The following is a 15,993-nucleotide window of genomic DNA, read 5'->3' as shown; positions in this document are numbered from 1 at the left end:
ACCTAGTAGTAGATAGTTGCATCTGGGTAACAATGCACCTGGCGGGCCCTGGCAGTACCTGTACCTGTAGGTGTTTCTATTCCTCCAACTTCCCAGTAGCTGTAAACTCTTAAGCAAATTTACCTTCTGACTGCCTATAAAATGTTGAATCACTGCCAGAAATGCTTCCTTCATTCTCCAGGTTTGACTCAAAAAGGCTTCCTCCTGGCAGGGTAGGAGTGGGAGAAGAGAATGAATATGATTATCAAAGGTCTTCAGTGAACACTGATGCCCTGTGTCACTGAACTGGCAGACTGCTATTACACACTTGGGTTGTTAGCCTTGCAAATAGGTTTAGGGACTCATGAGTTCCCACAATAATGCTAACATTTTTGACCCATTGCTTTTTTCTTCTCACACTGATTTCTGGTGCAGCATTGCTACCAACCCCAACTTTCTTCCCATACCTTCTTTGCAGGCAATATGGAGTCAAAGACAGAACAATAGACTAAAGTCTGAGAAATGTGAGGTCAATTCCTGGACCTGCAAATTACTGGTTGTGTGGCTTGGCATGGCTGCATCTAGAATTTATTTATTCATCCAGCAAATAGTCTATGAGCATCAGTAGGTGCCTGGCTTCAGCCTAGGTATTAGGGGCACACTGATGAGCAAAGTTAAACCTGCCCCCACCCCACCCTGACAAGCATGAGATTCTCATGTGGGAAATTCATTAATCAAATGCTTATAAAAATACATATGAAATTATAGATAGGTTAAGTGCTTTGATGGGACGGTTCACAGCCCACTGAAAGTGTTCAGCAGGGAAGACGGACCTAAGCAGTGAAGAATCAGCCAAAGGGTGTAGGGAGTGGGAGAACATACAGGGCACAGCAAACAGCTTGCACAGAGACTGGTCCTGGGAGCAAAGGGTGTATCTGAAGGCCTAAATGAGAGTCAGCGTGTCAGGGCTGCAGAGAGAAAAAGCAGCTCTGGTGAGGTGACCTGGGGACACAGGCCATGCAGGTCATGGTGGCCACATCAGTGTTTGGATCTTTATCTCAACCACTATGTGAAGCCCTTAAAGGTTTCACAGAGACGACCTGGTAAGATCTGTGCCTCTAAAAGTGCACTGTGGCTGCTGTGTGGAGAATAGCTTGGAAGGGGGAGAAGGTGAGTGTAGACTGAGGAAGGGCAGACAATGGAAGCTCTGAATGCAGCTCACTTTTTTAAGTTGACCTGTGATGGGAAAGAGGATGGCAGGACAATGAGTGGAGGAAAATGCAGTCAAGGAGGGGTTTAGAAAACAGGAGAGACTTGGGTGTGTTTATAAATCCCAGTAAAGACAGAGATTGAATAAGCAAGAAGTGAACTTTAGACTTTCCTGGAAGGTGAGAGGGATATCAAGATGCAAGACCAAGGGGGAGCAGGAGGCAACAGAGAAGGCAGACAGCACTCCCACTGCAGCTGCATGCAGGGGCAAGTCCCTGCCTGGCATGCCCTGTAGGCCATAGGAGGGAAGATTTGAGGTTGCCTGCTGAGAGGATGGGGAAGGCCATGGGAAACATAAGGGGAAGGGAGATGTGAAAAAGTCTTTGGAAGACTGACCTCACCAGAGGACAAGCCCTAGTTTTGTATGACTTTAAATCTTCTAGTAAAACACTTCTCTTTCTGTTTCCCTTTTAAATTTGGAGGTGGGAGCGTTGGTGTCATTTAGGATGATGTGATTTTCTTTCAAGGGCAGAAAGGGGCTGAATTGTTCTGGAAAGCATGGGCTAAACAGCCAGAAGACATGAAGCCACTATTTTTCATGAGTTGGCGGAAACTCTAATTTCATGTGGCTCAGCATTTTTAGAAAACCACATTTGTCCATCAAATCCCAGACGAAGCAATAGAACTCTTTAAGAATCATGTCAAAATTAGATATAGAATGATAATAAAAGCAAGGTTTATTTTTCCCATTTATTTGTCTAACACTAAATAAAACCACATATTATTTATCCAATTGTCTGAAGATTAAGTATATTAATAATGGCAACTTTTACCTTTTTCATGTAGTGCTTCTTTTAGGATAACTGTTAAAAATGTCATATTGTGTTCTCTGTTCTCACTTATAAATGGGAGCTGAACAGTGACAACACATGGACACAGCAGGGGGAACAATGCATACTGGGGCCTGTCAAGGTGGCAGGGGGAGGGAGAGCATCAGGATAAATAGCTAATACATGTGGGGCTTATACCTAGGTGGTCGGTTGATAGGTGCAGAGAACCACCATGGCACATGTTTACTTATGTAACAAACCCGCACGTCCCGCAGATGTATCCCGGAACTTAAAATAAAATTAAATTTAAAAAAAATTCATGCTGGGTCTATCAGAGAAGCCATGTGAGCACTCGTTACCTTTGGACATTATTTCATTTATAAATGTATTTACTTATCTGACTTCTCCACTAGAGTTTGGCTCTGAAATGGCAGGGTCTTGCTCATTTCTTCACTTCTGACATCTTAAGCCAGATGGGCACATAGTAGGTGTTCAGTAAATATTTGCTGAATAAATGAATACATCTTAGATTTGTCTGATAAAACAAATAAGAATTCTTTTAGGGCTAATCTGGTCACCTGCTGTGAGCTGCAGGAGAAGGAGTAAGGTTAGCTTGGGAGCACTGCTGAGGAACTGATGGCACTACAAGGTGTGTATGTGATGGGTGATATGTGAGATTTTGTGGATTGAAGCAATCTTCAATGAATTTATTTATTTATTTATTTATTTATTTGATGGAGTCTCGCTCTGTTGCCAGGCTGGAGTGCAGTGGCGCAATCTCGGCTCACTACAACCTCTGCCTCCTAGGTTCAAACGATTCCCCTGCCTCAGCCTCCCAAGTGGCTGGGAGTACAGGTGAGTGCCACCACGCTGGGCTAATTTTTTTGTACTTTAGTAGAGACGGGGTTTCACCATGTTGGCCAGGATAGTCTTGATCTCCTGACCTCGTGATCTGCCCGCCTCAGCCTCCCAAAGTGCTGGATTACAGGTGTGAGCCACTGTGCCCGACCTGAATTGAGTGGTTTTATGGCAAACTACCGTGGTCCGCATAATGAAGACGTTCTATAGGTGAAAGGAGTTTTATACTAAGAGTCCTGGAGCATAGCACATGCCTTGTGCAATACAGGTTTTGCGTATCATGTTCTGACAATTAAAATTCTGAAAATAAGTACCATTAGATAGAGTTGGAAGAACACTGCTGAACTAATTACTCTGAGTTCTAGCTGAGGCTCTTGTTCTCAGTCTTGGCTGTACCTTAGAATAATACAGGCAACTTTAAACAATATGTGTACTGGATTCCACCTCCAGAAATTCAGCAGTAATTAATGGGGGGTGGACAATGATTTGGGGTATTGGAAGGTTTTTTTCAAAGTACCCTTGGCGATTCTAATGTGTAGTCATGAATCGAGGATGGCAGATGACAAACCTACAAAGGGTATTGGGTAACAAGCAAAAGCTAATGAATGGCTCTTGAGTCATCTCACACAACCAGGAGGCTACTTAAGCCCTGGAAGATTTCTCCCTACTTGAAGTGTAACTAAATTTCCTATGTAGCTTGTAGAATAGATCTCGTTGTTTTATGACCATGGCTTTCTATATTTGAGTACCATCTCATAAATTGTCTCCTGTCTGCCTGTCTTCATGTTTCTCCAGAAGAAATCTTCACTTAAATAGAGATATGAATAGTATTAAAGCAACTGATTATCATATTTCTATGAAGCGGCTTGGTATCCATAAAATGCTTTGTTTTTGGACAGGGTCTTTCTCTGTCACCCAGGCTGGAGTGCAGTGGCACAATCATGGCTCACTGCAGCCTCAACCTCCTGGGCTCAAGTGATCTTCCCACCTCAGTCTCCCAAGTAGCTCAAAGGACAGGTGCATGCCACCACATCTGGCTAATTTAATTTAATTTAATTTTTTTTTTTTTTTTTTGTAGAGACAGGATCATGCTATGTTGCCCACGCTGGTCTTGAACTCCTGGTCTCAAGTGATCCTCCTGACTCAGCCTCCCAAAATATTGGGATTACAAGCATAAGCCACCATGCCTGGCCCCATAAAATGCTTTTAAGGTTGAACTAGTACAATAATGAGGATATAAGATGTGCCAGGCCTTGAGCCACGCTTTGAGAACACAGATAAACAAGCTACCACCTGCATATCACAGTCTGGCAGGAGAGGCAGCTGTGTAATCCTGAATGCAATGTGATATGTGATAAGTGCTGTGATTGAGGCTCAGATGAAGAAAGTGGTGAATCACAGAGGGCCCAGCACCTAAAGCTGCTTCAATCAGGGCAGATATTTATTCTTAGCAAAGAATTCTCCTTTGAAACTGATCCTTGTAAATTTCAAAGCCCTGCAATACTAGCCCACTTGCGATTCATGCCTGCCTTCTCCACTTGTGGAGACTTAGAGAGAAAGGGAAGGAAATAAAAATTCTGCTCTATTCTACAGGGTTTTCCACATGTTTGCTTTATTCCTCAATGTGCATTAAGTGGTAAAGAACACCTACGAGATCTGAATTTGTTGACATTTAAAGGGGGCATATTCAGCATACCCGAGGATGTACAAGAGAGGAAAGGAGGATGGGATGCAAATGAGTGAGCCGATTCTATTCATGGACCTTCTTCAGATCTCTCTCTGGGTTGAAAAACTGCTAACAGTATGACTTTTAAGCTTTATTTCTTCTTTGCCTCCATTCCTACAGAGCTTTTAGAGAAATTGGTGAAATGGTGATAAACATAATATGTGGAAACCTTTAGCACTGCTCTCTTAGCTATAGCTTTCCTGAGCAGTTTGAAAGACAGAGATTCTAATAATGACAACAGAAGACCCTAATGATTCTCCATGTTTAGTGCCTCCATTCTATTTTCCCCATTGTCTAAGTGGCTGGCATATTTTTAGGTAAGACACAACCAAAGACTCTATTGAGAAAATGACGTAAAATAATGATGGTGAAAAAGCTCCAAATTAGATTTCTTCCTTGTTTCTCATGGATAAAAAGCATTTACCTGTGTTAGCCAAGTGATAAAAAAAAAAAAAAATCTGCCACTAGATAGAAAGAAACAGACTTTTTGGAAGGCATGCTGTCCATATTCTGACTACCATTCTTTTCTACTGGCTGATCTAATAGGACTAAAGAATATAATTTCTCATTCCAATGAACTTGGTTGTCTCAACTGTATAAAAACAGCACAGGTAAAAAAAAAATTCATCCTTCAAGTTTCCTGGGAGGAAGCGGACACTTTTCTCACTCTCCCACCACATCAGCTTCTGGGCCATACGAACAGAATTTTGGAGTAAGAAGAAAGGAAGGTGGAGGGCATGCCCTCCAGGGACAGTTGTAGTCTCTCTGTAGCCAAGGGCAAATGACTTTCCAACATTTTAATTATTAAGGGATGATGATCAAGAATACCTAATTTTTGATCTGGGATTAAAATAATCACAATTTGCAGAAGTACTTGGTGTTCACAGCTTCTAACTTATAAGCTCTAGCCCAGTGGGGATGCTGGAACCAAAAGAGTCAAAACTTAGCCGAGTCTCTGGCATCCGTCCATCTATTTCTGCTTCTCACTAGTGCCGGATAGTTAAGCAAATTTATCTGTCCCAGGTGAGTGTGCTCCAGTGTTCAGGGCCCCTGAGCCAGGCCTTCTACCCACCAGCCCACCAAAGACTCCTAGAGTGGCAGGAAGTGAGAGTACCTAGAATGTCGAAGCACGCACCACTCTCCAGCCGGTGCTTCCTGTACAGGTTCTTCAGAACCTTGGCACTGCCAAAGCGCTTGAAGCGGCTCTTCACATTATTGTAGAACCATTCCAGAGACTGGGCCCTCAGAAGCCTGAGGAAAACAGAATTAGACAACAGAAAATTAGAATTACTAAATGGTGAATTGCAAAACTGCTACAATGCTTCACAGCTCCATCCATCAAGATGTGAAGTTTATTCCCCTTGAATCTGTGCTGGCCTTGTGACTTTCTCTGACTGTAGAAAATGGTGAAAGTGATGTTGTGTGAATGCTGAGCCCTGCAGTTTCCTCTCTTGCTGCTCTTGGGAATCCCACAATCTTTATCACGTGAGTAAGCCCAAGCTTGCCTGTTGTGTGATGAGAAACACTTGGCCCAATCATCCCTCTTGCCCCAGCCAGTAGCCAGCTAACTCCCAGACAGGTGAAAGAAGCCATCGGCCAATAGTTTGGAGACAAATGAGTGACTTTAGGTGCGACCAGGAGAACCATCCACTAAGTCACTCCAAAGAGCAAACCAATAAATGCTTGACATTTTAAACCACGAAGTTTCAGGGCATTTAATAGTAGGCTTTATATGTAATATTCTTACTGTATTAACAACATTTCTAATTCATCTTGCAAAAATAAAAAGCACAAGGAAGATAGCAAAATTCTCTAGCCTCTTCCTCATTCAGATTGAAGCACTGTGAGAAAGTAGTTTCCTGGTTAATGCTACAATGGTTGGTATAAAACATTGGCAAGATCCAGGCTGGGTGCTGTGGCTCACGCCTGTAATCCCAGCACTTAGGAAGGCCGAGGCAGGTGGATCATTTGAGGTCAGGAGTTTGAGACCAGCCTGGCCAACATGGCAAAACTCCATCTCTACTAAAAATACAAAAACCAGCTGGGCGTGGTTGCACATGCCTGTAATCCCAGCTACTTGGGAGGCTGAGGCAGGAAAATCAGTTGAACTTAGTAGGTGGAGGTTGCAGTGAGCCGAGACAGCACCACAGCACCGCTGCACTCCAGCCTAGGTGACAGAGTGAGATTCCATCTGGAAAAAAAAAAAAAAAAAAAGGAATTCTTCTCTTTTATGCCTGATGAGAACAAATTTCTAAAGCCTTTCCATTTTGAAAACAGCTGTTTTTCTTATTTTTCTTATTATAAATGTAATAATACACACTCATTTTAGAAAATTCAGAAAAGCAACAGGAATATAAAGGCTTCCAATTCAATGGAAGGACAATTCCACATTTAGTGGCTCTTCTTTTCCAGACCCCAGTGAAACGTGAGAAGATATCCAAAGATAAAAAACAATCTATACAAGGAAAGAATCGGGGTGAGAGCAAAATCAGAGATTTTGACAATGATAGCCTAAAGGTAACAAAGAACAGTGTCTTTCAGAACAGATGGAAGAGCTTGGACTCTAACTGGAAGGCCCAATTTTGAGTTGGTTGATTCAGAGAGCAGCCTTGGATTATGACAGTACTCACAAAGGTAATTTAATGGTTGTGTAGACAATAATGAGGTCTTTTGGTCCCCCATCCCTACTCCATAACAAATGGGCAATTGGTCTGAGGATGATTGGTCTTAGGCCCAAAAGATAAAGTGGTTCTCTTTTGAAGTTGAACAATCTACTTTAGATTTAAGACTTCAATATGGAGATTAACACCTTACAGTGAAGCTATAGAGTTTGGATATTTGTCCCAGTTGCAAATCTCATGTTAACCTGTGATCCCCAATGCTAGAAGTGGGCCTGGTGGAAGGTGTTTGGGCTTTGGAGGCATATCCCTCATGAATGGATTGCTGCCTTCCCTGTGGTAATGAGTTCTCACTCTATTAGTTCACTCGAGAGCTGGTTGTTGAAAAGAGTGTGACAACCCTCCTTCTGTCTTGCTCCCTCTCTCACCATGTGACACACAGGCCCCCTTGCCTTCTGCTATAAGTAAAAGTTCCTGAGGTTTTTACCAGAAGCAGATGCTGGCACCTTCTTGTAATGCCTACAGAACCATGAGCCAAACAAACCTCTTTTCTTTATAAATTACCCTGCCCCAAGTATTCCTTCCTAGCAACATAAATGGACTCATGCAGAAGAAGCCTGTCTTGTTTGGCATTGGGGGAGCCCCTACATGCCTGCCCATCAGATGTCATCCATGTATACCAAAGCAAAGCCTGTCAATTGCCTGCTTAACTCAGAAACTTGGAGCTCTTGGTAAGCACCTCCACCTTTCAGCCCTAAACTCTTTCCAAAAGAGAGGTCTATTGGGAATACTTATCTACCCAATGGCAGAGGAGGCCCATGTTGGTTACCTTTATTCACCAAGTCCTTTTTTCAAAAATATGAATAGATGACAAAAAATCACCAGCCATTTGCAACAATCCAATGGCATAAGAAGAAAGAACCAAGATAAACTAACAACAAGTAACAAAGGACAAAAAAAGATAACTCAGGGTACTGAAAGTAATTTAAACTCTAATTAATGTCCATAATGGTTTGAAAAGATACTGCATCCGTGCAACAGGCTAGGGTGATGTGAAATATATGTAGAAGATAAGCAACAACTTATTGGAAATAGAAAACAGGATCAATAGAAAATTTAGCAGAAGTCCTAAAAGTTAAAACCAACATAAATTTTCTAGAATGTACAATAAGAAGGCAAAAATATGGAATATACAAGAGAAAACAGACATGGGGGTTCAATTCAGGAGGTCCAGCATCTAACAGAATTCCAAAAAGGAAGAAAAGAGAAAATGAAAGAGAGGGGCAAAAAAATCAAAGACATAATAGAAGAAAATTTCCCCAAGCTAAGAAAGGGAAAAGTCTTTAGGTTAAGAGGGCCTACCAATTGCCCAAACAATAAATGGAACATAAAACAAAATAAAGCAGACAAACCTACCTTGCTACATCTTCATGAAAATTCAGATCCTCAAAGATAAGGAGAACTTAGGGGCTTCACACAGAAAAAAATAATATTTTGCAAAAGGATAAAAATAATGATGCTAAAATTTGTAGTCAATAACAATGAATGTTAGAAGACAGTAGAGCATAAATTTTCTAAGAATAAATGGCATGAACTTAGACTTCTATGTTCAGCCAATCCATCATCACAAGAGGGCAAAATAAAGACATTTGCAGATACGTAAGATTGCTTTCTGGAAAAGAAAATTCTCAAGGTGTATTCCAGGAGAACCAAAAGCCATCCACGAAAGAGGATCTTGGGACTCTAAAAAGAAGGAAACTGTCCCAGGAGTACAATGGAGAGAAGTCCCAGGATTGTGCAGCAGATCTGGAAGGCAGGCAGCCAAAATGGGGCATTCAATAAGTATATAATTAAGAATCTACTTGGATGAAGAGAAATGGTGAAGAAGGAGCCACATCTTTCTTTTGCCAACAAGAATAAGGAAAGGCCATTAGAAGCTTTGGGAAAATCAAAATCAAAACCAAAAAGAGCTCAAGAAAATATGGTCTAACTATGAAGCAAATGAAAAGTTGTATGATTTTGTAAACTAATTGAGTGGAAGAAGAAATATGATGACCCATTTTTCTTCAAGGAGCCCACGTGTTACAGCCAAGATTAAGTATTTTTTTTTTTTTTTCTCTCCATGAATTTCAAGTCATGACTTTGGTCTCTAGAAGATAATATTTATATAATTTAGAAACTACTTAGTTTTCACCCTATTTATAGACAAAGCATAAAAGGATCACACTGTCAAGACATTTGCATTTGTTATTGAAAGAAAAATTAAAAATCATTGACAGCCTGATAGAAGCCTGGCTGTAAAGAGAAAGAGGAATGACGAGGGTAGTTCAGAGATGCTAATTTCCCCATCTTGCAGAATGGAGTCAAAATCTTACAGAATGCAGTCAAGACAGACTGTGTAAGGTATACATACCAAAGATAATGGTTTCGATATGCTAAAGTCATAAAGGTCACCGGCATATAATAAAAGTTTTAATAAAACTTCCAAGGGGAAGGTAAGGAGATAGGAAAAAGTGAACTATTCATAGAAGTCTAAAGTTGACTGATCAATAAACAGCAAGATAAACATATTATTTAGGATTATTGTGGTAGCCCCCAGAAATGTTTAAATGTGATTCCCTGGGGGCCTGGGACTTGGCAAGGAGTTGGGGATATGAAATCCTTTTGATATATTTTACTGGCTGAATTTATTTTAACCAAGTACATGTGTTATTACAAAAACTGAAATAAAAACAAGCAAAAGAAGATTCAGAAAACTACCCCAAGTTCTACTACTGGAACCTGACATTAGATGAGTGTTCTTTCAGACTTCCATGCAAGGTGGTTTATAATCAGCCTACACAGAGATTGGGAGGGATCCTGGAACTCATGGTGGGGGGTGTGTGTGTGCATACATGCATGCAAATGTGCATGTGCTCATGTGTATGTGTGTGCATGCATGTGTATGTGCATTTGTGTGTGTGTATTCATGCAGGCACACAGAGAAGGCAGGGACCAAGAGGTCAGTCTAAAGCTGGTTGGTGCTGAAGGGGCTCCAGGGCCAGAGCAGCTCTGAGAGACCAAATTTTTTCACAGAAAGGACGTGCTCCCTCTTCCCACAAAGTTTAGCAGACAGGGGCTGTGGGGCAGCAGCAGGGCAGCCACCTGGAATGGCCAGGAAACAGTGATGGTGGCAGTGGGGAGGTGCCCCTTTTAAATGGTGAGTGACTTCAATGAAGAGAAAAAGCCACAAATGGGTTTTCCTGAGCAATGTTCACACTATCTTTTAACAAACATACTCACACTGGCTTTGATCTTGCTGTTCCCTCTGCCTATAATACAGTTCCCCATAGATAGTCTCAGGCTCAGTCCAACACTTCATTCAGGCCTCTGTGCAAATATCACTTCTCTTGGGAGGCCTTCCCTGACGATCCTTGCAAAAATGCCACTACCATGCCAACATGTCTGTCCTCTTACTCTGATTTTTATTCCTTATATTTTTATAGAATACTTCTTTGTACCTATTTAGTGATATGTAATTGTCTATGATTAAGTAATTATAACAATAATCACTATATGAACATATTGACAATTAATTATTAATTTGTTTGTTATCTATAGGCTCAAGGACATAGGCTCAAGGAAGACAGATTTTTTTCCCACTCCTGTATCCCATGTGCCTAGACCACTAAAGTGCACCTAGTAGTCACTTGATAAAATCCAGTAGGTGATGGACAGACATTGTTTTATAACTTGTTTTTTCCACTTAGTATTCCTGATTGACTGTAATGTTGTTGAAGTCTCCCATGACATCTTCAGTCACCTCAGAGTTCTCCAAGGTATGGACACAGCAAGCTTTATATAACTGATCTCCAATCTTTGAACCTTGAATCCTTCCCATTTCTTCTGCATTAAAAACGGTTCTGTGATGGATATGCTGCCAGCTAAACAATTTCACATATCCATAGTTGTGGATCCTAAAAGTAAAGCAGCCAGGTTCAAAGATGCGACTTTTTCAGAAAGCTTGCACCAATTTACACTTCCCACCCATGGTGTGAGATTCTAAAGTCCCTCTCAAAGTGGCCTCACATTAAAGGGAAACCCCTGAAAGAGTCGCCAACTTGTCCATGGCAAAGCCCACTTCTGGTCCCCAAATGCAGCTCAGGAAGGGGAATGAAAGAGCAGAAGGCAAGCATTATCTTCTCCCCTCTGGTTTGGTTGAAAAACTGAAATTGAAATTGAGAGGTTTGTCTTCCTCATTGAGGGAGAAAAAGCACTTATCTAACACAATATACCAAATGTGTAATTTCTTTCACATAAAACTTCATCATATAATCAGTATCACTGTTATGAAAAAATGAGCACAATTTTTTGAGTGCTTGCTCTGTCTGCCAAAAGTTTTCCTTGCATCACCTTATTTAATTCTTGCAGAGTACAGTGCAGTGGTAGGCACACGGGTGCGGGTGCTGGTGAAGTGGCCCAGGTCCTGGCATTTACTAAAAGTGTGGTCTTGAACACATGACTTAATCCCTCTAAGCCTCAGTTTCTTCATCTATAAGATGGGGATGATGACAGTAGCCACCTTGTCAGGCTGTTTTGAAGATTAAATTATATAACGTAAACAATAAGGTGCCTGGCATCAGAACAGGGCTTGATAATTTCTTCTAATAGCTCTAAAATGATGAGTCCTCTCTTTCACAGATGCATAAATCAACATGCAGAAAGAGTGAGTTCCTTGCCCAAAGCAGCAAACTCTTGAGCAGGGATTAAAAACTGGGAGCTTGCAATCATGCACAAGTACTATTCACAGGCACCCAGCATGAATAGAGACTCTCTCTCTCCAATTTATTTTACTATAGAATTTTAATTTATTATAAGAAGCATCTGTCATTTTTATTTAAAAAAACACTGATAAAGCTATTTTCAGAATTTAGAATAATGTAACAGAAAAGAAAGGAAATACAGAAAGCCTTGCTTCTGGAAATCACACCCTCTGGGCCTATGATTTATTTGATATCTTTAAAAGCACAAAAGAAATGCAACTGCAGAAGAGAAATCTTCTCCAGCCTCCTTCTTCCACACACTGCCCTGCTCTCTGAGCAGATGGTCACCAGAAAGGCTCAGCTCTGCAGCTGGAAGGGTCCACATGGTATCAGTGGAGGACAGTTGTTACTGTGCCCCTCATTCTTCTAAAAGGGACATTTCTTTTCCTTTTGGGACACTCCTCCCTCCCTCTCCAACTTAGTCTATGTGGTTCTGGAAGGCTGGGTACCACTCCTGGCACTAGTGTTGATGGTCTCATGACTCACACTTGCCATTGGGGTTGAGCTGGGAGCTTCTACTGGAGGTCTTGGTAACAAATGCCCCCTTTCTGCAGGGCTGGCTCCATGGCAGAATGAAAGCCTAGAGGTTCAAAAGCAGATCTGACAATCGGGAGGGACAGGATTTTGTTGATATACTTAGAACACCTGTATCTACTCAAGCTTAAAGTCAATCCCTGGACTTTACCATTATATAAGCCAATATTTTCTCTTGTTTGTTCAAGGCTTTTTGAGTTGAGTTTTTATTATTTGCAACCAAGAGTCCTAATATCATGTTCTAAGTTCTAGACAGCCCGAGAAGACTTCAAGTGCATCATCAGATGAGTTCTCCATTCACTGCTTATACCAAAACTCTACAGCATTCCGAAGTATTTTAATGAACTTAAAATAGAATGCCTCAGCTTACTTAAGTCTCAGAGTGGAATTAGGGCACCAGCCTGGAGCTGCAGGGAGGTGGAAGACAATAGTAAATCGTGGGGAATGATCTGTAAAACCACAGGCCGATTTGGAGAGCAGAAAACTTTTCCTTAAAAGGTAATGTGCTTTATGTCACATACAAAAATGATAACATGTGCGAGACAGATATGTTAACTAGCTTGATTTAATTATTCCATAATGTATATATATCAAAATATCACATTGTACCCCATAAATATATACAATTATTGTTTGTCAATTTAAAATAAAATTTAAAAAATAAATTTACTTTCTGCCAGGAAAAAGTAGTAATGTGTTTTCAATTATGATTTGACTTAGAGTTAATGCAGAGAGCTTTTCTGGAAGCTCTTCCTTGGGGCTTCCAGGAAAGGCTCAGTCATGATTATCTTCATTTGATATTACTGATTTTATTGCATTTATTTAAAAACTTATGGCTCAGAAGAAACTCACAGGATGCATGTGGCTCATGGGCAGAGGTGCAGGGAACGGGCTGTGAGGACCCCAGCACGCCGGGTGGACTGGCTAAGTGTACAACTCCCTGGCCCACGCTCAGGTGTCTGGTTTCCGACTAAACATGCACAACTGCAGGCAAGGCTAGATCAGAAGAATCTTTATGTCAGCATGCTGCTGAAATAGAAGACAGGGTGGAATCCTGCGTCTGTGCATGGACTCATTCATTTGTTCACTCACTCGTTCTTTCATTCTTTCACTATGTATTGAGGGCCCACTATGTGCCAGGCACTGTGTTAGACGTATAGAAGTGACAAAACAGACCAGGGCCCTAACCAACAGTGCTGCCAGACTAATCTGTTCAAAGAGTGCTAGGTAAGTCAGGAGATGGAATGGAAAGCCAGGTCAAAGGCATCTTGGGCATGGCTGGACTGCCAGTGTCCCACAGGTCTTGGGTTCTGCATCATTCCCACAAATGTGTGAGAAACCAGAATCTACCTGCTTTCTGTCCCAGGCATTTTCTCTCATAATCAAACTGCTTCTTCTAAGCTTCAGTAGGTGTGTGCGAGTGGTGGCTTAGGAAGAAAGGGAGATGCTCTCCTGGTGATGAGATTTATAGGGAAAAGCTTTCCAACTTGGAACTGTCCAGAGTTGTCCATGCTTGATTTCCCTCACTTATTTTTTAAAAGATTCCAAGTTGGCCAGACTCAGTAGCTTACGCCTATAATCCCAGCAGTTTGGAGGCCGAGTCAGTCAAAGTGCTTGAGCCCAGAAGTTCGAGACCAGATTGGGCACCATGGCAAAACCCCATCTCTACAAAAAATACAAAAATTAGGCACAGTGGCACATGCCTGTAGTCCCAGCTACTCCAGAGGCTGAGGTAGGGGGATAGATTGAGCCCAGAATGCGGAGGTTGCAAGGTGCCAAGATTGCACCACTGCTCTCCAGCCTGAGCAATGAAGCCAGACCCTATCTCAAAACAAACAAACAAAAAAAAACAAAACAAAACAACAACAACAACAACAACAACAAAAAACATTCCAAGTTATCCCTGAGATCCCTGAGGATGATTACACAAAGATTCTTAGCTCTGTATAGTTTCACAAACTTAAGCATGATAATTTCTTAAAATACCAAAGCTTTTAAAAAATCAACAGCAGGCCAGGTGCAGTGGCTCATGCCTGTAATCCCAGTACTCTGGGAGGCCGAGGCAGGTAGATCACTTGAGGTCAGGAGTTCAAGACCAGCCTGACCAACATGGTAAAACCCCGTCTCTACTAAAAAATACAAAAATTAGCTGGGCATGGTGGCAGGCGCCTTAATCCCAGCTACTTGGGAGGCAGAAGCAGGAGAATCGTTTGAACCTGGCAGGTGGAGGTTGCAATGAGCAGAGATTGAGTCATTACACTCAAGCCTGGGGAACAAGAGTGGGACTTCTCCCAACAACAACAACAACAACAACAAAAAAAAAAAAAAAAAAAAAAGAAAAGAAAAGAAAATCAACAGATACTACCCAAAGCAATCTACAGGTTCAATGCAATCCCTATGAAAATACCAATGAAATTCTTCACTGAAATAGAAAGAAATTCCTAAGATTCGTATGGAACCACAAATGATCCCGAATAGCCAAAGGAATCCTGATCAAAAAGAACAAAACTAGAGGCATTATATTATCAGACTTCAAAATATACTACAAAGCTGTTGTAACCAAAACAGCATGGTACTGGCATAAAAACAGACACATAAATCAGTGGAGCAGAGTAGAAAACCCCCAATTTAATCCACATATCTACAGCTAACTGATTTTTGATTAAGGTGCCAAGAACACTCACTGGAGAAAAGACAGTCTTTTCCACAAATGGGGCCGAGAAAACTGGATATCTATATACAGAAGTATGAAATTAGACTTTCACCTCTCACCCTACACAAAAATCATCTCAAAATGGATCAAAGAACTAAACGTGAGACCTAAAGTAATAAAACTGTTAGAAGAAAACATAAGGGAAATGCTTCTGGACATTGGTCTGAAAAAGGATTTTATAAATAAGGCCTCAAAAGCACAGGCAACAAAAGCAAAAATAAACAAATGCAATTAAATTAACAGCTTCTTCACAACAAAGGAAACAATTGACAGAGTGAAAAGACAACCTACAGAATAGGAGAAAATATTGGCAGACTATTAATCAGACAATGAGCTAATATTCAGAATATACAAGGAACTGAAGCAACAGCAAAAAACCAAACAATCCAATTAAAAAATGGGAAAATGATCTGAAAAGACATTTAAAAGAAGACATACAAATGACTGGATCTCATCCTTTCTTATGGCCGAACAGTAGTACTCCATTGTGAATAAGTCAGGCACAGAAAGACAAACATTGCATGTTCTCACTTATTTGTGGGATGTAAAAATCAAAACAGTTGAACTCATGGAGATAGAGTGTAGAAGGATGGTTACTAGAGGCTAGGAAGGAAGGGTAGTGGGAGGTGGAGAGGGAGATGAAGATGGTTAATGGGTACAAAAAAATCGTTAGAATGGATAAGACCCAGTATTTGATAGCACAACAGGGTGACTATAGTCAACA

At 41.1% G+C, this 15,993-nt stretch overlaps 1 protein-coding gene across 9 annotated transcripts in view; it reads right to left on the bottom strand.

The window, feature by feature from the left end:
• Positions 1 to 15,993, bottom strand: part of MYRI (myosin VIIA and Rab interacting protein) — a 412,711-nt gene that overhangs the window by 94,595 nt on the left and 302,123 nt on the right. For 5 of the 9 annotated variants that reach the window (XM_011738813.3, XM_011738815.3, XM_011738814.3 and 2 more), the window contains 2 exons: positions 5,717 to 5,853; positions 124 to 204 (listed from right to left, as the gene is read on the bottom strand). In XM_011738813.3, the coding sequence (XP_011737115.1) occupies positions 124 to 204; positions 5,717 to 5,853 (218 nt within the window). The remainder of the gene's footprint in view (positions 1 to 123; positions 205 to 5,716; positions 5,854 to 15,993) is intronic. The other 4 variants (XM_011738817.3, XM_071091469.1, XM_071091468.1 and 1 more) reach the window with 2 other exon arrangements.

The sequence above is a fragment of the Macaca nemestrina genome, chromosome 2, assembly GCF_043159975.1.
Source record: "Macaca nemestrina isolate mMacNem1 chromosome 2, mMacNem.hap1, whole genome shotgun sequence".
Classification (NCBI taxonomy): domain Eukaryota; kingdom Metazoa; phylum Chordata; class Mammalia; order Primates; family Cercopithecidae; genus Macaca; species Macaca nemestrina.
This window is presented reverse-complemented; position numbering and strand designations above follow the sequence as displayed.